The 21619-nt window shown below is 42.9% G+C and overlaps 2 protein-coding genes and 1 long non-coding RNA gene across 7 annotated transcripts in view; 2 read left to right on the top strand and 1 right to left on the bottom strand.

The window, feature by feature from the left end:
• LOC123619180 (uncharacterized) overlaps nucleotides 1-8959 on the top strand; it is a 51346-nt gene extending 42387 nt beyond the window's left edge. The window contains exons 6-7 of the long non-coding RNA XR_006727718.2: nucleotides 3439-3509; nucleotides 8822-8959. This is a non-coding gene — a long non-coding RNA (uncharacterized LOC123619180). The remainder of the gene's footprint in view (nucleotides 1-3438; nucleotides 3510-8821) is intronic.
• A 1680-nt stretch (nucleotides 8960-10639) lies between these two features.
• ANAPC16 (anaphase promoting complex subunit 16) lies at nucleotides 10640-19452 on the bottom strand. Its single transcript, XM_010963205.3, has 4 exons — nucleotides 19313-19452; nucleotides 17363-17529; nucleotides 12220-12294; nucleotides 10640-11484 (listed from the first exon to the last, which is right to left on the bottom strand). The coding sequence occupies exons 2-4, from the start codon at nucleotides 17502-17504 to the stop codon at nucleotides 11369-11371; spliced, it is 333 nt and encodes a 110-aa protein (XP_010961507.1). The 5' UTR covers nucleotides 17505-17529; nucleotides 19313-19452; the 3' UTR covers nucleotides 10640-11368.
• Nucleotides 19100-21619, top strand: part of ASCC1 (activating signal cointegrator 1 complex subunit 1) — an 87754-nt gene continuing 85234 nt past the window's right edge. For 2 of the 5 annotated variants that reach the window (XR_012510296.1, XM_010963204.3), the window contains exons 1-2: nucleotides 19100-19245; nucleotides 20789-20933. Coding sequence is in view for 4 of the 5 variants with exons in the window: in XM_010963204.3 (XP_010961506.1) it covers nucleotides 20822-20933 (112 nt within the window). In the remaining variant the exon portion in view is untranslated. The other 3 variants (XM_045522715.2, XM_045522716.2, XM_045522714.2) reach the window with 3 other exon arrangements.

Here is a 21619-nt window from a genome sequence, read left to right as displayed (position 1 = left end):
CCCCTGCAGATACACACTTAACATGTGCAGAGAAAATGTCTAGAAGGATCCTGGAAAACGTATCCACAGAGCTTATCTCTGAAGGGATGGAGGGGAGAGAGAGGCTTTTGCTTTTTCACTTTATATCTTTTTTTGAGGTTAAAAAGTAAGATTACCTTTATTTTGCACTATAAAAACACTGGATATTGGATTTTACCATGAGCTCATATTACTTTCACAAGAGTTTTCTGGTTTTGTTTTTTGCTGTTGCAGGATTGGGGATGGGGGTGGGAGGTGGGGGTGGATTGCAGCGTGGAGACTGGGTGAGAAGAACTGCAGCACCAGGGGCACTGACAGGACCTGCACAGATGATGACTGGAGGGTCTGAGCCGGCTCTGTGGTTCCAAAGGGGGAGAAGTGGTGATTGCTGTGGAGACAGACCGTGGGAAGCACAGTGCAGTGTAGGGGGGCTCATTCAAGGTGACTGACCTCACCAGTGCCCGTGACTCTGGACAGGGGACAAAGGAGCCCAAGGCCAGGAAACCTTGACTTACTTTTGACTTTTGGAAACATGGGCAAGGAAAAGAATATGGTCGACCTTTAGGACCCTGCGGATTCCTTGGCTGTTTCTGGATCCTTTGGGTACAGACCGTTCTGACTGCAACTTGGAAACAAACAGAGCTAGGAGGGGCCGAAGCCACAGCCGGCAGGAGGAGCCCGCCTTCCAGGGGCGGGCAGGCCGCCGAGGTGGTGCTGCTTGGGGCTCTGCCCGCCTCCTGCTTGCTTTTGTGAGCTGCTGTGCGGGCTCAGGTGAAAGGTCAGGGCTTCTGGCTCCTTCTGGAGGCGAAGCCCCTGATCAGGACCAGGAGCAGAGGAAGCCAGAACAATGCTGGTCATGGAGAGTTTGTGAGAGAGGGAGCTGAGTCCGGGCAGGAGAAGTTCCTTGGCTCAGAGGAGCCAGTAACAGCCTGGAGAAGGTCAAAGATGAGGAATGTTCTGTGATTTCTAAGACAGCAGTTCATGTATCTCCTAAACACTTACTCTGAGCTGAGCCTGAGTCCAGTTGTAATACTGTCCCCATGCAAGCTGGCTAAGAACCCCTTTCGGAGGTTCTGTTTTGGGAGTTGCATATTCAGGTCTCTCCACAAAAGCGCCTGGGAAAGGAAGGAGGGAGACATCTGCCCTCCACCATGGGGCACTTTCCCAGGTATCTGTTCAGTCACCAGGACAACCTTCTAAAGGCAGTATTCTTTTGCAAACCAGGAAACTGAGGCTGGGGAGGATGGTGCTTTGCCTGTGACCACATGGTTAGGAAGTGTTAAAACAGAATCGAACCTGGGTGTGCCTGTGTCCCACTTATAATTTGGTAGCTTGGAGCTCGGGACACATTTTCCCATCAAAATAATGCTGTAAGTGGTGGTTTGGTCACCATAATGGCCTAGCTCACCCAGGGTATAGCCAGAATTAATTCTACGTTTCAGTGCGGTGGTGGATGAATCAGGCTTCTGCGGGTTAGCCTGGAAACCCACAGGAGAGGGAAAATGCATTTGAGGGTGTGCCCAGCTCCTGATTCAGGGCCAGCAGGGAATGCGGTGGCTCACGGAGCACTTGTCCATTTCCAGGGCTGTTCCAGCAAGCCCTGCTGAGTTCTAGCACTTCACAGGAGCAGGCAGAGCACTTGGCAGGTTTGGCCTTTCTAAGACAAGGAGTTATATGGGAATGTGCACGGATTTTCAGACTCTGCACATCTTCCTCTGTACTCTTCCTCGTACTGTCTCAGCCTCCTGCAGTCATCTTGCATCCCCATCCTCTAGGATAGAGCACTAAAGGCAAGATCTAGGGTTCATTTTTCACGACTAAATCAGTTGTCTGCCGATGAAGTTAGTGGGCGAGAATGACTGCACGGGGTTAGGAGTGATGGAGAGCAAAGCAGCTGCCGAGAGAAGCAAAGATCCATGAACGCTTTCAGAGGGACTTCAGGGAGAGCATTCTCTCATCCAGTCAACAAACATCTGTTACGGGTGTGCTGGACACTGTCCTCCTTCTTTTCATGGCACTTCTGTTGCCAAAAGTATCCTAGGCAGGACTGACTGTGGGTCTCAGATCCAGAATCTTAGCAATGGAAGAAATCTTTTTCTGGATGGAAATTGGTGTCATTCATTAATTCTGGAAGGTCTGAGTGTCAGGCTAACTACTGAGAATACATAAAGCAGGAAAACTGAAGTGTAGAGGGAGGTGGGAAGTGGCTTGCCTGGTATCTCAGTCCAGGGTCCCAGGGTACTAGCTTGGACTAGCACCTGCCCCTTCTGGCCACACTCATGGCCTTCCTGCCTCAAGATATATCCCAGTCGTATTTTGGGATTCCTCTGGTTTGGAGTCTCGGGCCTTGGGGAAGGCGACAGAGTAGTAGTAGAATTCCTTTCTCAGGGACAGTACCAATGCCCAGGCTCTCACCTGGAGTGAGAACTAGATTTGCCTCTGGTGGGGTTCAGAAGACATGGGAGACTTTTCTCAGTTGTTTCAGTGAGCCACCTGCTCTCTAAACTCCAGGCCTTTACAAGCACCCCTACCCCTGCCTGAACCTCCCTCTCCCAGCTCCTTCATCTCGAGGACTTTCCTGGGCCCCCAGTGTCCTTAGGTCTCACAGCTCTGCACTCACCCACCATACCCTGGGCTTCCCCTTGGATAACCCTGGACCCTTGGGATTGTTCTTGCTTATTAAATGCAACTGTGATCTCTAGGAGGGGCAGACACCATGGCTGCCTTTCCTTTGTACATTTGTTTTTAGCAATTGTGTGCCCTTTATCAACCAGTGCTTAGTACACAGTAGGTGCTCAATGTGCAGTTGTGAATGACTGTAATCCATAATTAAAGGCAAGGCCTTCCTTCAGGTCATTCAACAACTGTTTATCAAGGACCAAGGACCAGCACACACACAGGATACAGAGGTGACTGGGAAACAGAGGCTTACCATCTAGTAGAGGAATTGATCATCCAGAACCCACTTTAAAAACTGCAAAGATCTCTTCTAACCAGAGAGCCTCCACCTGCTCCTAAGTTCCCTCTTTTTCTCTGCTGGCCCACCCATTCTTGGCTACTTGGCCTGGAGCCCAGCATATACCTCTGAGTTCCCGGACCCTACCCAGGCATAGAACAATCCAGGCCTGGTGTGGGGCTGCACACGGGTGCTGGTGGGAGGTCCATCCAGGGAGCTCAGGCACAGGGTAGACAGGTTCCTCTGGACAGCTCTGCACCACATGCCTGAGCTTTCAGCTGTTTGGAGAATTTGTTAAGAAATCACCTTATTCTCAAAATCTGGAGATAAACTGAAGGCAAAGGCTTAGATTCATTTCAAAGACTTGAAGTGATGGTCTCAAAATCAGTTCTCCCTAAAGTGTCAGAAGACCTGGGTCCCAAAACCTTGAATTCTAACCTTGGTTGTTCCTTCCAATTTTCCAGAGCCTCAGTTTTGTCATCTAAAGGATGTTTTGTCATGAGGGACATGAGATGCTGTTACGTGACAGTGCCAAGTAAGTCAAAGATGCTTCAGAAACACAGGATGAATCAGAATGTAAGTGCCCACAGGCTAGTCACTGGGCCCTCACCCAGTAGCGAGGACAGGTGGAAGTGGCCTCCCGAGGTCCTATAGTGGGCTTCACGCAGCACAGGTGAGCCAAGGCGGAGGCTGTGTGCAGGCAGCACTAGGACCCAGGGGCCGAGTCTGGAGCCGGCTCAGCTGGGTAAGTTCACAGCCAGAACACAATGTTCTCAGTGTACCCACAGGAAACCCTGAAGAGGAGAACTGCACATGGCCTTCTGCTGGGTGTGTTCTGGTTCCAGCCTTTTATTCTTTTTCCTAACCTCAGTCCCCACTTTCACATCCTGTAACCTGCAGAGCTGCCTGCCCCACCCCACTGGGCTGGTCCCAGGCCCTGGGAGAGCAATCAATGCAGGAAGCCCAAAGGCTGGCTGGCCTTCACAATTTTCAAATAAGACCGTTCGCCTCTAACCTTGGTTTCCTGAATCGGCCCTTTGTGTTGGAAACTTTTCACAGTGCGGAAGGCAGACACCAGGGACAAAGCTGAGCTTCTAGCTGAGGCGAGGGTCTTGGCTCAGACGCAGGGAAACAGCTGATGCCTCTGAACCACCTCCTCCCTTCCTCCCTGAAGGCCAGGCCCCACCTGGGACGGGGCGAGTGCCTCCACGGCTGCTGCAGAAATCAGAAGGAGCTGGGAGCTGCCTGAGGAACCAGGGCCAAGTTTGGAACAGAACATCCTATGATGTGGTTCCTAGTTTTTATTTCCACGAATGCCATAATATGTTGTCCCACCAAGCTATTTTTACTGAATAAAAAAAATTTTTTTAAAGCAAACCTCTGCAAAACCAACAGCCCTCTGTTACAGGGAAGGACAAGGTGAACTTTTCACTTCCTTCCCCACAGCCTATCAACTCATCTGCGGTTTGGTGTCACCCACACTTCCGTACTATATTCAATCTCAATTGTGGCCTCCTTGTTTTCGAAGCTGCAGGAGCAAGACTCTCAAACCCATGTTGTTTCTGCATGTTGCATGAGACTTTCAAGAGTCTTCTTAGTGAGTTCTTGCAAAATGGAGACCCTGCCAGATGCAGCCTCGAGGCAGAGGCGGGCCAGGAGAGTCAGCAGTGAGGCAGAGTCTGTGAGAAGCTGGCACTGGCTACCTGCACCGCTGGGGGCGCCGGATGAGGAGAACAGCTCTTGCTTTATGACACATGACATATCTGCCTCCTTAATGAGGGGCCCGGCCTTGAAAATAACCCCAGTGCTTAGATTAAGCTCCATTAATAGGGCTCTTTCTACCATGGTGTTTCAGAGTCTTTCCCCAAATATTGGTTTGTAAGAGAGTTTTCATGTGTCCTCATCCCAGGCCTATAAAGAGATTCGACTGGGTGCTACCCAGACTTCTCCTTGCTCAGGGATTCCCTTCGTGGAGAAGGGGAGCTTCCCAAATCAGGCAGTGATGCTCCTTGGGGAAGTCTGCCCAAAGCTTGTAGCCTCAAAAGACCTGGGTTCTAGTCTTAGTTTTTTCAGTTTGCTGTGTGACCCTGTGCAAGTCACTTTCCCACTTGGGGCTTCAATACTCTCGTTTATAAAAGGAGAGGGTTTGGTTAGACATCACTGTTAGAGGTGGAATTACATATCTTCTCAAAATATATGTATGTTGAAGTCCTAACCCCAGTATCTTAGAATGTGACCTTATTTGGAGGTAGATCTTGATAGAGGTAATCAAGTTACAATGAAGTCAAGCCAGGTGAGCCCCAATTAATAGGACTGGTATCCTTATTTTTTAAAATATATTTTTACTTAAGTACAGTCAGTTTTACAATGTGTCAACTTCTGGTATACAGCACAGTACTTTAGTCATATATGAACATACATATATTTGTTTTCATATTCTTTTTAACCCTAAGTTACTACAAGATACTGAATATAGTTCCCTGTGCTATACAGTATAAGCTTCAGCTCTTTGGCTGTGGGATCCTTCCCTGCCATCTCTTGGTGGCTTCCTCTGCCCCACATGGCTGTTCTGTTACCCTCTCCCAGTGAGTAAATGACATGATGTGTGAGAATTGCTTAGCACAATGCCCCACAGAGAGTAACCACTCACTCTGTATCCACCATGATGAACATTCTTAGAGTTCCCGCTGCCTGGACTTGACTTGTACCGACCCTGAGAGCCTTTGTGCCAAAATGAAGTGTGGGTTCTGAGCCCAGGCCCTCGTGGTCACTCATACCTTCATTATTGAAGCCTTTCCCATCCCCCTCAGCAGCTTTTAAATCAGAGCATATTCAAGTGGCACTTTCCAGGAGACTATTTTTAATGGAAGGCTCATTTTGGCCACAGAGTCAGCAGGACTCCAAAGAGACTGCAAAGGTGCAGAATGGGAGACTGCTTCTCTGTTCTTGAACTTGCTGATCCTGGGGTCGGGAGTTGCTGCAGAACTCTGAGGCTAAGCTCTGCTTCCCTATCTGCCTAATGAGGACGCCCCTTGGCTGGCAGCAGAGGGTCAGGCTTAACTACAGGTGTAGCCGGGGCTTGTGCTCCCAGACAGCAAGGCGCTGCCTTCCTCCTTGATCTGCCATCCCTCCTTCTGCTCCTTTTCTAGCTCTCAGAATGAATTCTGCTCTGCATTGAGAGATGGCTTGGGACGATGTCCTGCTTTCCTCCTGGCTCCTGAGTCTGTAGGTCTCCGGAGGCCGAAGCACCTGGTCCTCCAGCAGCAATCTCAGGCTGGGAGAGTCTGATTTTCCTTTTCATGATCAGGAGTGCTTTGAAAAAGCATTCTAGCCTTGAGCATTGAAGCAGGATCACAGAATGAGCCTTCAGTCTTCTCTGGGCAAAGACATTGGTCTAGGATAGAAAGTCCTCGGTTGTCCTCCAGGCAGTATGTTTGACAGCTAAGTTGCCCTGACTTCAGCGACTATTCCAGATTTACTGTATTTTGGAGACTCTGCAGAAAGTTAAGTGGATAGAGTGTGACTTCAGCAGCCCCTAAACATGACCGCTGGGTTTGCTAAACAGATGAAATGTCCATGCTTGTGTGGTTTATCTTCACATATATGCCTGGAGATTTCTGAGAATAAGGATGGGGAGAGAGGACGTGGGTGTTTACTTCAGGCCTTCTGGGCCAGGGAAGGAAGGAGGAGAAGCTATCTGTGGAGGAAAACATCTCTCCACAACATCCACATACTTTACATTTGATCCCTGCTGGCTGCCTCTTACCCTGGTTTGGCTCAGAGCCCAGTAGGGAGGCTCCTTCAATAATTCTGAGCTTAGGACATCTGCCTTTCCCTAAAAGTAAGTAAATAAATACAGATCTGTAATTGCTTAGTTTTTTGGTCAGAGCAGACACACTGTTCACCACCCAGTGGCCTGGAAAGAGCACATGTGGTGCACTCCACCTGCCCAAGTGCCTAAGCTTCCCGGGCCTCAGGAGCCTGGTTATTGACTGTGCAAGTCCGGATTCCTGGCCTCTTTCTTAGGTGTACCCTGGCCAGGTCAGAGAAGTGCTCTTTTGATAGAAAGTGGAGCACAGTGAACGAGGCTCAAAACAATCTGGTTCTTGCTTCCTTGTCTTGAGAGATCGCACCACTCCCCTGTTTACAACGCTCAGTTCCAGCCACACCAAATGACTCCGAGTTCCACGAATGCGGCCCTGCCTATGTGCGTGCTGTTCCCTGCACTTGGAATGCTTCTTTGGCATCTTCCCTCCAATTCTGACTGACACTCAGGCCCAGGCTCACCTTCTCTAGGAAAATTTTCTTGTCTTCTCCCCTGCAGCCTCACCTCCAAGCCCCTTTGGCTTCCATAGCACCCTGTGTAGACCAGAGTCATGGAGTTATGCACTGTGTATATTCCATATGTCTGTTTACTTATCTGCTCTTTCCATTGGTCCAAGAGGTTTCCAAACCTGCCTGCAAGAGAATCACATGAAACCCCCAACCTTAGACCTATTGGACCCGAGGAATGAAGCCAGGGTGTCTGTATTTTTATTAAGCTTGATTCTGAGGCACAGATAGATTTAGGAATTATTGCCCCATCTTTGTATTTCTGTTTCACTGTCTATTACCAGAGACATAGTCTGCCCTCAAGAAATGTTTGACCCTTCTAATTTCTCTCTGGTAATCTCTTCTTATTTTCACTTCCTTCCCTCACTAGCCCTAGACCAACAATTTGCTTACCTTCTTGCCCTTACCATGTAACACTGTAACCACCAACTATTCATTTTTTCCATTCCTACTGCCAGGCTGCCAGGAGCTGCTGGTGTACTTTCCCAAAGGTTGGTGCCATTGCAAATTCAGGGACTCGAACTGCAAACAGCCCCTGAATGTGCCTGGCAATCCTCTGACCCTGGTCAGCTCTCTCCCATTCTTCAGAGGGACCATTCCCAACCCCACTGTTCCCGCTTCCTCCTGCCTCTGCCCCAGGCCATAGACCATCTTGCCTCCTCGAGGCTGGTGACTGTTGTCTTGTTTAACTGCATATTCTCAGCATCTAGCAGATATTAGACACACAGGAAGTGCTCAGTAAATGTCTGTTGAATGAATAAAAGACATTTGGAAACAAACATCCCCTCTACTGTTGCTGGCAGAGGCAGAGTGGCCTTGTCCTCCAAATGCAGTGTCTGTTGGGTTTTCCTGAAAGGGCACTGCATCCTTGGGCAGGCTCCCCATCTTACCAGTAGATGAAGGCATCTCCCGGCCTTGTCTCCTTTCTTCTACCTCTGGCTTGGCTTTAGGGTCCAAAGTTTCTGCCATATCAGTATCTGGTGTTCTGATTGGGAACAAGGGATTCAAAGACTCCCAACCATGTGGGGGAAGGGAAGCCACAGGGTGCAAGTAAAGGGACAGAGCAGAAAGGCCCTTGGATCAGCAACTTGCTTTAGAGTTCTAGACCACTGTCATTCCAGTGAGTATCAGGCCTGGAATGGCACTAATAAATAACACATTTAAATATATCAGTGAAGACTCGGGACTTTAATACTGATCCTAGATAATTAAAGTGAAAAAGTAAGATTTTTGACTACATAAAAGTAAAACCAGCTTTATTTAAAGTTTACTCTTTATGTCTAATTACCATGAGACACAACAACATTTATATGGAACTATGTTTCAGATTGACATGAACAATTCTTTATTAACAGCGAATTCTGCCTTCAGATTTTATAGTATATGATGAACTAGAAGGCAACAGAGAAAAAGACTTGAAAGACCTATATTATTAACTATAATCTTAATAATCTTACTTTCTCTGTACTGGTTTCCTTAACTGTAAAATAATACTTGCCTCATTTATCTCACCAGGTTGATGTGAGACTCAAGACATGAGATATGTAAGAATGCTCTGGAAACTGCAGTTTCATGCACTGAGGCACGGTTACCATCAGCTTGGTTAGGATGGCCATCTGTGCAGTCTGGTCATTAAGCTGCCATCTGCCCTCTTGCCTCCCTCCTTGCTCACTTCGGTAGGTATCGCTCAAGCATCTAACTACATTTCACCATACGGAATCTTAAAAGATTATGCAGACACTAACATATAGCTAATTCCTATCAGTTCTTAAGGGAGGAGGCTGTTCTTTCACTGTGCTTGAGACTCCTTATCACAAAGCACTGGAAGGGACAGTAGTGACAAGGTTCATTTCCTCCAGGTAGTTAATTCATTTTATCATTTAAAAAAAGGGTTTAGGGATTTTGTTTGTACACAGCACTGGGTTGGGTTCAGTGGGATACAGCATGGTACATCTCAAATCATCTCAGCTCTGAAGTCTGGCAGACTGAGTTCAAATGCAGACTTAGCCATTTACTTAGCTATGCAGCCTTGGCATGTAGTAGTGCCTGCTCTGAGCTTCAAGTTCCTCTTCTGTATTAAGGGGTATTACATATCTTGCAGCGTTATTGAAAGAATTGTAATTAATGCCCGTGAGTGACTGGCACATAACAAGTACAGAGGGGATGACACATGAGCAACAACAGGTTCATCTGCAAGCCCAAAGCGTGGCAATAGGAATTGTGGATAATGAGACATACTGACCAACAGAAAGGGGCAGAGGACCTTTCCAAAGGACCACCTTCAAAAAACAGTGAGGGTCTTATTCCTGGCAGCACCTGAGTATAAGCTGAAATGATCACTGGGAAAGGTGCTTCAGAAAGTATTTCTGCTCAACTCTAGGACCTTTTCAATGTCTAAGATCATTAAAAGAAATGTTCAGCTTAAAGAGAAAATAATAAATTCAAATATCAAAGGGTAGAGATGAGGTGGTACAGTGTCTGTGTTGTAGTTAAACAAATAAATGAGAGAAAGTTAATGATTGCTTCTAAACTGTCACTGAAAATATGACTTAAAGGTTTATTGCAGACTAGGTATTTTTAAATTTTTCCTTTGGTAATCATCAAGAGGGTTGATGCCCAAAAGGACAATGTTGGGAAACTCAATGGCTTTCAAATATGGAACTTGTTTAGGTTGAGAAGTATTAATATGGAAATAGGTGAGTTTGAGGGCTGGTAATTCTTGTGCTCTGATGCGCTTTAGAGATTAGAATAGTGGGCTGAAACAGCAATCAACTGCCATCTATTCCAAGTTACAACATTTTCTTCTGTCTGGGCAATGTGACCACGAGCAGGTCTTTAACTTCCTTGCCCTCAGATTCCTTACCCATTCAGTGAGGTCACCATCTCCCTGTCACGTAGTATGTGTTAAAATATTCTGAACTCCTGAGATTAAGGCCAGTTGCTACTGGGATTATATTTATTCATAATTAAGCAACTCTAAGCAGGTCAGGTACAAATTACTAATAAGGAGAAAGGCAAATACTGTCTGAGGCAAAATTTGCAAACAATCTAATAAATAATTCTCCTAGTTGTGCAGTATGGACCCTGGGGACCATGAGGAAAAACAAAGGATCCTTCTTAGCTTTCCAGGTTTTTCCTCTTCATGGTATGAAAACCTACTCAGATATTGATAAGATAAATTTATACTTCTAAAAAGACAAATATCCCTGAGATAAAGCAAATCTACCATTTGCTTAGGAGAAATGGTTTTTAAATTCCCTTCTTATAGAAAGTAATTTGACCTCTTCCCCCTATTCCCAAATCCCTGAGACTTTGAAAGGATAAAGAAACCAATTTGGAGCGCTTTCAAAGGATTTATTTGCTACAGAATTGCCTGAGCCCACCAACAAGATGAACTCAGGATTTCTGTGTTTAAAAGGATCTTGCTCACTGCTTTGTTTTCACAAGTGCTTCCACATTCAAAAAGCAATTCTTTTTGCCAGCATTTGGCATGCCTAGAAGAGGTTAGAAAAAGTTAAGTCTATAGAATTAGATGTCTAAAAATAGAAAAAAACCCCAAACATTAAGAAATTCCTAATTTGGACAAGTCCTGAGTTGAAATCACATTCATCTGCAAAAAGAACTGTCAGAAATGCTTTTAGGTCAGAAATGCTGTATTTTGTAACTCCAGATCCTGACCTCGGACTTAAATGGTGAGGATCCCAGAAACTGCATGAATGACAGGAGAGACACCATTCAGCTGGCCAGTTCTGGTATGTGTCCTGGCTGGTGAAGTTTTACAAATCTTTTAAACCCAAACCTCTTGGTTCTCTGACACCGATTGTCTTAATCTGTTTCTCGATACTTTTTTAAACAAAAAAACCAAAAAATTTCCCTGTAAGATCACACATTTAAGTATTTGTTGCTTGTGGACAGATACAGAGAAATCAGTATGGATGTGAGTTAACAATTCAGTGACTGAGTTGTGAATCTCTGGATGGCTATGTAAGCTGCAATAAATAAAAGTGCAGGTCTTGCCGGATCTGCACTTGCTGTGCTCCAGAGGTGACCATCCAGGCAAGGTCAACCTGAAGAGGGTGTGAACCCCAGCAGCTGCTCAATGGGTTTAAACCGCCACTCATCTGCCTCCAGCTCTTCTACCAAACCAGCTAGTTTTTCCATCCGAGCAACTTGCTGATCTGTAAAGAGTCAAGGAGGCAATATGTAATACAATGTATTTCCCACGGGACAGTCACCAACCACCAACAGGATGACTGATTTTAAAAATGACTTCTAGAAGGATTTTTCCCCTCAATATTCTAGTAATTATCCTATGTTGGTCAGAAGACTTAATCTTAAAAAAAAAAAAAAGGTAATACTTATCCTCAATGCTATTTGTGTGCTAAATTCGTGATTTGTATACAAAAATCCTAGGGTTACAAGTAATTGCAGCTTTCCCCCCAAAATTATGTTTTCAATGGAGAAACGGTCTGGTCTGTTGGGGGAACAGAGTTCCCTGACACATAAATGAGGGCCTGGTGAGGCATGATGGAACAGAAAATGTCCTATCAGGATGTTAGAGGCCAGGTGGACCATGCGGTATCACATAAGTACTCGAAGATGATGATGGTAACCAGAGACAACAGTAAAAGGTTTCAGAAAGAAGAGGAAAAAGCAATACAAGAGGAGTAGGAAGCATTAATTCCCCTAGAAAACTAACCCTTTTACTTCAACTGTAAGCCTTAATGTGGACTTTGTATCTGGATTAAGACCATAGAATGCTCTTGTCTGCAGGTAATTCGTCCACTGAATTAGCTTGCTAATTTTTTAGGAGTTTCTGTCACAGAGCACTCTGACCTTTCTGAGTCGCCAAGTAAATTTAACACCCCCCCCATTCGTTCTCATAGTTAAGTACACAACACTCACGTGCTTACCATGTTTCACCTGTTTAAGCGTAGATGCCACTTGATAGCTGAAAACAGATTCACAGAGGAATCTCTCAGAGCCATCTACAAACAGAAGAGGAAAAGTTTTAATCTGCTCTAAGGGTTTCATGGCTTCTGATAAACCAAGTAAACATGTCCAGTCTTTTCCCTGCTTTTACATTCAGGGTCTAGTTTTCAGTGTTTACAAAGAGGGATTCTGTTTCATTAGAACTAACACTGCTCTGGTATAAAAGCTACTTCTTCTATACCTAGAATATTAAAATAGTCCCTCTGCTTGTTGAAGAGTTTAAAAATAGTGTTTAAAAAAAACAAAAACAAGAAACCCGAGTCTGATGTCCTGGTCAACATTTCCCCTCTCTTAACCTGACAATTTCTTAATGTTCTCCTATTTTGTATGTCAGGCAAAGACTGACAGCTGACACATTTGGCCATGTGACCCCCGTGCTTTTGAAATACAAAGGTACACCAAACCTCTAAATCATTTTCATTCTAAAAACCATAGCTGAGGAAAAATAGCTCTTGTTGATTTTGTATATATCAAATTACATCACTAGGACCATCACAAAACACTGCTGGGAAATTTCATTCTGTAAACAGAAACTGTAACCTTGATTTTTCCAACTGAACCAACACTGCAATTTGGATGGCGATAAGGGTATGGTGCAATTTCAGAACTTAGCACATACTGATGCCAAGAACTGGCAACAAGAAGGTAGCTAACTCAGTCACCACAGTACTTGGAAGATAACTGTGAAACGTAAGCTAGTTCATGTTATTTCTTATCAGACAAGGGCTGATAAAGCAAAACAGACCCCAAAAGACAGAGCGCTCATGTAGGGAAATGTGACTTAAAAGGGCAGCAGAAACCATCTGGGGAAGGGATCTTATTGCAAAAATCCTAAAACAAATGGAGGAAGAGGACATAGCTATCTTTTTTTAGGTGGCAGTTCATGCCAGCACTACTGGGTGTCAAGCACTCACCCATCAATCATGGGTTGGTGTGTCAGCCAGGTATTAAGTGACAAGGAGATAGGACTAACACATTCTGGCTTCATGCTGAGTGTATCACAAGGCAGACCTTATTCTGGAAGCTCATGGTAAAAAAGTAAGAAAAACTATGGATAATATATCCATAAAGCTTGAATATACAACAAAGAGGGCCTCTATCTAATAATATCTTCAAAATTGATGTAAAAATAATATATAATTATTTCCATATATAATACAATATGAATGAAAATATATTATTGATATATACATATTATATATTATTTTAAAATATAATTTCTTTCATAAAGTAATGTACACTTTGGGGATGGTGTTATTCTTTAAATTCAACTTTTTTCCTACATATTGTGCTATATGGGATATGATCCTATCCCATCCTCCCACCCCCATTCCTCTGGCTGAATATAAGTCATTTGTGAGCAGATCATTGAAACTGGGCAAAAAAAATTTATTTTCAATTAACTCAATATTATACTGACTGTCCAAATTAAAAAAATTATCTAGGTAAGCTAATGATATCACTGAGTTTTTTAGATAAGGGCGACGGGCAGCGAATAACTATGAAATCTCACTGTGGGAAGAGGGACTGTGTGAACATTTGACATCAATGATGCAATTTATTATGGCTCTTCTGTGTAAATATGCCACCATTCACTATCCTATTCATACCCTTGCTTAAAGAATCTAATTATAACTCGTTTTATTTTAGAAAGAGCAAAGCATAGAGAATTAGAGCTCATTTCTCAGGTGGTTTGATCCTGAACTTTAAGATCTCACACAAGACAGCAGGCATTCTGGGCTATAAGGATCAGGCCAAGATTTATTGGAAAGCTCTTGGAAGGGCTACCTCCCGCTTACATTCAATCACAGGTGCTATTAAGATAAATGCTTAAGTTACAACATTTGCATATGTCCCTTGGTAATGAATTTCAAAGCAAAAGGATGTAAGCTAATCTTAATCTTTCAGAAAGGCACCTGCATATCACTTTGCTATTCTTTATGTCTATGGAACACTTCTGCTGATTTGCAGCTCTGCATTAACCACAAAGTCCACTGCTTCTTAGCCACATCCTATTAGATGTGATATGTGTACGAATCTAAAGCCTGGAATTTCTCCAGAGAGGAGTCAGCCTGGGGCAATCTGTCTTCCATTTAGAAACTGTAATTAAACCCTTTGTAACACACTAAGTAGCAATACATCAGCTTTCCTTTTAAGGGACAAACAAAGGTTATAAATGGTGAAAAGTTCAGTAAATTGCCCAAATCTAACACCATTGCCAACTCTAATAAATAGGATGCTAACAAATTCAATTAAAAGAGTGTTACCTCACAATAGGAAATTAGACAATGCCAGATAATTTATGCTTCAGTGGCCTACAATGTCACTAAAATCCAGCCACTTCTGGGCTGGAAGGCAGTCTCTAATTTGCTTACTAATAAGTGGGTGATGATAGTCTAACCAAGGACAGGGGAATGCTGAAAACTCTACAGTATACTGCTTATGTGAGCTGTCAGTTATCAGACAGCAGATACAGAAAAAAGTTAATTTACAAGGTTAAGTACAGGTTATTTGGGTTTACCATCCTAGACTTAGGAGAATGCAAGATCAAGTTGAACCTGCTAAGATTATAAACAGCATCCAACCTTGATTCCTAATTACTTTTGTTCCTTACTCTGAACAGGCAACTCTTCCTACTCTATTTTCATACAGGTGTATCTTAGAGATATTGTGGGCTCAGTTTCAGACCACTGTAATAAAGTAAGTCATACTAATTTTTTGGTTTCCTAGTGCATATAAAAGTTAAGTTTATACCATGCTGTAGTCTATTAAGTGTGCAAAAGCATTATGTCTAAAAAGACTGGTGTACAAATCTTAAAAAATATTTGTTTGCTAAAAAATGCTAACCACATGTAAGCCTTTAGCAAACTGTAATCTTTTTGCTGGTGCAGGGTTTGAAATATTGTGAGAATTACCAAAATGTGACACAGACATGAAGTAAGTAAATGCTACTGGAAAAATGGTGTCAACAGATTTGTTCGATGCAGGGCTGCCACAAATCTTGAATTTGTTAAAAAAAAAAACAAAACTGTGTCTGCAAAGCCCAACAAAATGAGGTATGCCTATATCCTACTGTAAGAAAAATGGTCAGGTACCTATGCATTAGATTACTTGCATAATAGTATCACCTATAAACATGGTAGACAATGCTTCCAAATCTAGCATCCTTATTAGCTCACATTTAAGAGTATTCTTTTCAATTTAACATTTTTCATTTGACCAGGATAGTTCAAGGACTGCCATCTCTTAAGTTTTCATAGTCTGCCCTTAAATGTAAGCAGCTTTAAAATATAGGTGAAATTTTAAATGTAAGGCAGAGAATTGAAGTTTGTGTACTGTGAATTTAAACCTAATATAAATTCATCCTACAACAGAAAGCCAACACATTCCTCCATGAAGCACAATGGGATAGAATAAAAGTGGATAGAACTGTAACTTGTTAGAACATCAACATTTAGACTAATCTCAGAAGCCTGTCTTCTTTAATGTTACCAAGTAATCTGGTGTACACTGACAAAGAATGCCGATAGCTTTGAGACCAAGAAGGCACCTCCTGTATTAAATTCCTCCCGTAGCTAGAATTTAAATGCCTTCTATCTTAGGGTCCATTGTGAAACAGTGATTCCTCTTCTGCTGCTATAAAACTCATTAAGCAATTTAAATGCCGCCAACTTTTGACTTGTTTTATGGGAAACTTCCTTAATACCAGGTCTCTGCTGTATATAACTGAAGTCATAATTTATTTTTAGTGCCAAATATGATAAACAAGGCCCCAAATGTTCACTACCTCCAGACTCAGTGATATTAACTTGAGTATTCAGTTAATACAATTGAAGAAAATGAAAAGGCAAAGACAGAAGTACTTACACCTCAGATGTATTACTAAGTACACTATCTGATTGTCTACTTCACTAAACATGATTTGAACCAGTTCTAAAGAGCCTTATGGTCCCAGTCTTCTCTTTTTTTCCTGTCACAAATGAGTCTTCTGTTTGCCCTGGCTTAACCCAAACCTCTGCTTTTTATTAAGCCTGATATAAATGAATAAATATCACCCCTAAAAAGCCAACTCTTAACTAAGTTTGTACCTTTCCTAGACATTTCCAGATTAATTTTTAAACATACTTACTGAAATTTGCAATATTTAAAGCAAAAAAGATCAATATATAATTTAACACAGATGTACTAAAATCAAGTAGATTTTCAATCCTTAATAAGTTCTTTGCTGATTTTTTTCAAAGTATGATGAATAGTTTAATAGTTAAGGACCACTTTCATGAGGATCCCCTGGATGTAGTCAAAATGGAGATTCCTGTGCTTCAAAGTAGAGTAATTTGGAATCTCTAAGCCAGAAATGTACATTTTAAAATGAGCTCTTCATGTGATTTTTATGCGCCCTATTAAGAATTTATTGGTCCAGCTCCTAAAGTGACAGCAACCTGATGAATTCTAGATACTGCTGTTCCATGCTTACAGCCTGTGCCCTGACCTTGGCCAGCCAGTTTGCAAATGTGTGCTGAATAAGATAGGGGATGGTTTGATGCGAATCCAGTTCCAGGGCTGGAAAAACCATTCAGCACTGTCCTGCAGTGGGCCAGGAGTCATCTTCACATACAATAGTAGCAGATTGGTTTCTGTTGCTTCTCAGAACTTCTTTGATGGGACTAATCTATCTGTAGATGAATTGTATTATGAAAAATATATCAAACCTACTGACCATAGGGAAGCAGACTGGTGTCAGGATAAAGCAAACTGGAACAGGTCAATAGAATTCCTGGTTCCAGTGCTGATTTTGTCCTTTCACATGGTTAAATCACTTTATCTCTTCTAGGTCTAAATAACTCTGGATGACCCCCTTGAGTTCCAAAGGCTTGTTCAGCTTCAAAATTCTGATTCTGGAGAAAGATCTGTGTTTTAGAGATACTATTTTGAAATGGGGACAAGAGATGAAATGTGGAGCTGAAACCAGGCAAACTCATCTCTAATCCACTTAATAGCTTTTTACAATTAATGTTCATTGCAGGTCTGAATCCAATTATTCAGCAAAAAGCAGCATGAGATCACCTTCTAACATCTCTCCAGCTCCTTTGGGGTAGGTGAAAAGGGCTTTCCGTGGTGGGGCAAGGTCTGAGACACTGAAACCAGATCCAGTGACAGAGCTTCCACTGACCCCACCAGCTGAGGAAGATGATGAAGAGGCAGCCATTTCCTCTAGGAGAATTCTCACTTCACTACAAAGAAAGAAAAATAGCAATTGGCAAGTTTATGGAAGCGAGACTGACATTTCTTTCTAGCTGCCATAAAAGCCAGCATACAGTTTAGTAAAGAATTAGCTCCCATTTCTTCTACTCTATTCCCACGATCTTTTATTGATGCCTCAGGCCAAAATGTCACTCAGGATTTTAACTGAAAATATGTTTATTCATAGTTTTTCTACTTAAAACACTACTTCCCACCATTAGCAAAGTGTTTATGTCACTTGGGATTGAGTGTGGGTGATTTATGGGTTATGAAGGGGTAATATGGCAGTGCCAAGGTAGCAATTTGACTGAGGAAATAAATTATATGAGGATAAAACAACCATGCCTCGTAGGACAGTTTGTCTTGGATACATCCTCACCAAGCCACACCAAGAAATTCACTTACAAAATTTTCCAAATAAAATTCCAGAATAACACTGTGTTCTGTTCCCAAGGAAGGGGAATTAGTTGGGAAATACATATTGGCCTTTTTATTCAAAATTTAAAAAAATCTTTTTCATCCAAATGTAATACCCAAGTTGATCACTTGGTGGCGACCCAAAACTGGAATAAAATAGTTCAAGAAAGACTTTAGGACTGACGACCTATTAGGAATAGAGGAGTTGTGTTTAATCTTTTGTCATATCAAAAAGTCAAAAAGTCCACATGTAAATAAGAAAATATGTACTGAATACGTGACTCCTTACAAAAGTTCAAAACAAAATAGAAGCTAATGATACACATTTACAAAAGATTCATGATCTTAGGAAGAACCCCTTTCTTAGAAAAGGAGGAAAGGGCTGTCTTTCTACCCTCAAGGCCTAGCACAAAACCGGGATCACAGTGTTTCCCGAATGATGAACAAATGACAAAACACAGGGCTAGTAGCTCAACAAAGGTTATGCAGAGGGGATAGAGCTTGGTGTCATGAGGGGTGGTCCATTACTGTTTTCTTTTTCTTCCTCACTTTGCAGATCTGTTTACACAAATCTCCCACCTGGCTGCCAGGCCCAAGGTAGTGCTCAGCAAAATTTCGTTTAATGTTTAAATACTGATGGTGAAGTAGCATGGGATTTGACCCTATCAGGGAAGCTGGAACTATTGGGAGTAGAGATCCTTGGAGGAGAGTGCTGGGGGAGGGGGGGTGGAACGACAGCATTCTTATGTTCACATTGATAGGATGAGGATGATCATTTACTTCATGTATGACAGGGTTGGCCTTATATTCATAAACTATTTTCCGTCTCAGCAGAGACATGTCTATTTTCTTAAAAATAATCCTTCCTTTTTAAAATGTCTCCTTATCCAAAAGACGATGAAGTACCCTGGTACAATGGCAAATTATTACAAGCAATCAGTAAACAACATCGTCAAAAAATCGTTCCACTGTGTTCCACTTAAACAGCTGGATTACCGTTCAAAAAGAGTCTACAGCTAAAATCAGGTGGAGTGGAAAGAAAGGGGCCGAACAGAGGAGGGGTCAGAACGCCAGCGGTTCCTAAACTGACTCCAAGCCACAGCACCCGCCCTCGTCCCCGCCCGGTTCTCCAGGGGGCGTCGCCATCCGTGCCGTCCACTGCGCAGGCGCCACCCCTCGGCCCGCATGCGCACTTGTCCGGCGCGGCCTGAGGAAATTTCCTCTTACACGCCCTCTGCGGCAGGCTCCTGTTTCTCCTCCTACTTTCTCCATTTTACTAGTCCCTGCAGGTAGGATCCCAGGGATCAACTCCCTTTCCACCAAGCTCCGAGGGTCCCTGAGCCCTCTGCCACTTACCTTAGCGGCTTCGGCACTTTCCTCCACAGCCCCGCCCCCAAAGCCTGCCCGAGAGGCCGCGTTTAAAACAACAAGGGCGGCGGCGTGCTCGCGCCCTCATAGAGGGAGCTCGTGGCGGCGTGCGCGCGCCCGTGCGGTAGTGGGCGTGGCCGGGGCGAAGAGGCGCGGAGAACGTGATCTCGGAGAGAACTTCCGGGGCCTTCGCCTGCTCGCCTTACCGCTGTTTTCCTGCGGCAGCGGGTGCTTTTTTCTTCGCTCGCTTTTACGATTCAGGGCTTCATCTTCTCCCACGACGTTGCAGGCGTGCTTTCCTCTCTCTCTCTCTCTACAAACCACCATGAAGCAGGGCTAAATTAATTCCTTTGTTTTTTCTAAGTAGTCTCAGAGCTGCATGGGAAAGACGGGTGAAGGGTTTGCTCTCCCTGAGGCACCTCCCTCTTCCAGAGCTCACTCTGAGGGCCCGACCTTAACATTAAAGTCTGCTTTTGTGCAGAGCCTTTTTTTTTTTTTAAATTGAGAGATCCTGTTGGAATAAGGCACTAGGGTGTAATTTCAGTTGAGCTGTTGCTAATTATGGCCCCTTTTCCCATATTGAAGTCTTTGCCTTCTATGTTGTTATTTTTCACAACACGAAATCTCTCCTTGGTTCTGTAAGCAAACTAACAATTAAAGCGACTTACTTGCTGAGATCGGATTGAGCATTAGTATATTTTAGTAAGGGTTGATTTTTCTTGGAGGAAGCTCTCTATTTTGGGCTTTAAGACCATCTAACATATGTGGTAGCAACATTGGTAGAACTTAAACCACAGCTAGCCCATAAGCAACCTTTGTTTCCTAAATAATTGATTCTTTAAGTGGTGACTAAAAGCTTGGCATCTCAGTGAGTGGTTTACAGTGTCTGAACACACATTGCTAAGAGGAGGATTTGGTTTGGAGAACCATGTTGGTTAAGCCATTTTAGCAATGTTTTGATAGGAAACTGTATCTAATTGTTGGGTACTGATTTCTAGCACCTCTAAAAGTACTAGGGACTTTTTTCGCCCCTTAAGGGTAAGTGTATTAAATATCCCTAGTTCTTTTAATTGTCCTGCTGGATAGAAATGGTGAGACACTTCGCAGATGTTTAGATAAACATAGAAGGTTGCATTTTACTTTCTTTAGGTAAAGTAATAAGGAGACCTCTGTTCTCTCAGAGTCATGGATAGGCTCAGTACCTTTTAATCACCTTTTCTGGGAATGCTGAATAGTTTACAAATTATAGTCTACAGTGAAGCTGGGAGTGGAATAGTGTAGTGGAAAATGTGGAAATTGATTTAAAACAGCTTAGAGATAGGGGAAATCTAATGGAAACAGAGTTGCTTTTGCTTAGTAAGTACTGTGAACTGATGCTCAAGTATGTCCTTTCAGGCCTCCACATAGAGGTTGGGTTTTTATTTCTGATTAAAACAAAAGGTAAGGTGATCATTTGTTTTTCAGGATTTCACTGGACTTTGATTTGGAGACAGTATCATGGAAGTTCTGCGTCCACAGCTTATAAGAATCGGTGGACGGATTTACAGGAAGAATCCCATCCAAGAACAGACTTATCAACATGAAGAAGATGATGATGACTATTACCAAGGTAGTCCTACTTACTCTTTGGTCAGATTAGAAGTAAAATGTTCTCTGTATTATAGAAGCAATTCTTTGTTTTGTTTCAGTATGTTTCTCTGTAAGTACTGAAATTTGAGACAGCTTCATTTGTGTTTATGTCCGAGGGGACAGATGAGTTTGAGTTTGATGAGATGTTCTCAGTTTGTAAGTCAAGTTATAGTTCATCTTTGTACAGAGGCTTAAATGTAATGAGTAATTTTAGTTAACTGTTAATATTAACCACTAATATTCTGTGACAAAGTTAAGTTCTTTTATCTATAAAGTTATGAAGTAATTTGTGTAATTATCGAAGTGTATGAACATATGTAAAGTGTTTCATCCAATGCTGTTATTATTATTGTAATTTTTCTTTTCTTCTTTGCAGTTATATTCAGGCAGTTTCAAATACACAACCAACATTATTGTTATTTAGGAGTAATTTTAAGAAGTAAGCTGAACAGTTGAAGTGAATTATAAATATTTTCAGGCTAATTAACTTGAACTTGGGTTTAATGCACAAAAAGGGCCTCACAGATTCTCTGCTTCCTTTTCCTTTTGGTTTGTAAGCTTTTCCATTAGGCCCTAAACCTTGGGGCTTAGTCTTCCCCTCGGTCCTTCTCACTGTTGCCTTTCAGCCCTGAGGACTTGAACTCCTTTATTTCACCATCCTCCTTT

The sequence above is a fragment of the Camelus bactrianus genome, chromosome 11 (assembly GCF_048773025.1).
Source record: "Camelus bactrianus isolate YW-2024 breed Bactrian camel chromosome 11, ASM4877302v1, whole genome shotgun sequence".
In the NCBI taxonomy this organism is placed as follows: Eukaryota; Metazoa; Chordata; class Mammalia; order Artiodactyla; family Camelidae; genus Camelus; species Camelus bactrianus.
The sequence above is the reverse complement of the archived record's forward strand: the minus strand, read 5'-3'. Positions and strand labels throughout refer to the sequence as shown.

Excerpts from the sequence above, each read along its gene's own strand:
- ANAPC16 (XM_010963205.3), bottom strand. The coding sequence starts at position 17,504 with ATGGCTGCCTCTTCATCATCTTCCTCAGCTGGTGGGGTCAGTGGAAGC. Across the intron at positions 12,295-17,362 it reads AGCTGGAGAGATGTTAGAAG|ATGGCTCTGAGAGATTCCTC; the intron begins GTGATCTCATGC and ends TTCTGTTTGTAG. Across the intron at positions 11,485-12,219 it reads GCTTAAACAGGTGAAACATG|ATCAGCAAGTTGCTCGGATG; the intron begins GTAAGCACGTGA and ends GACTCTTTACAG.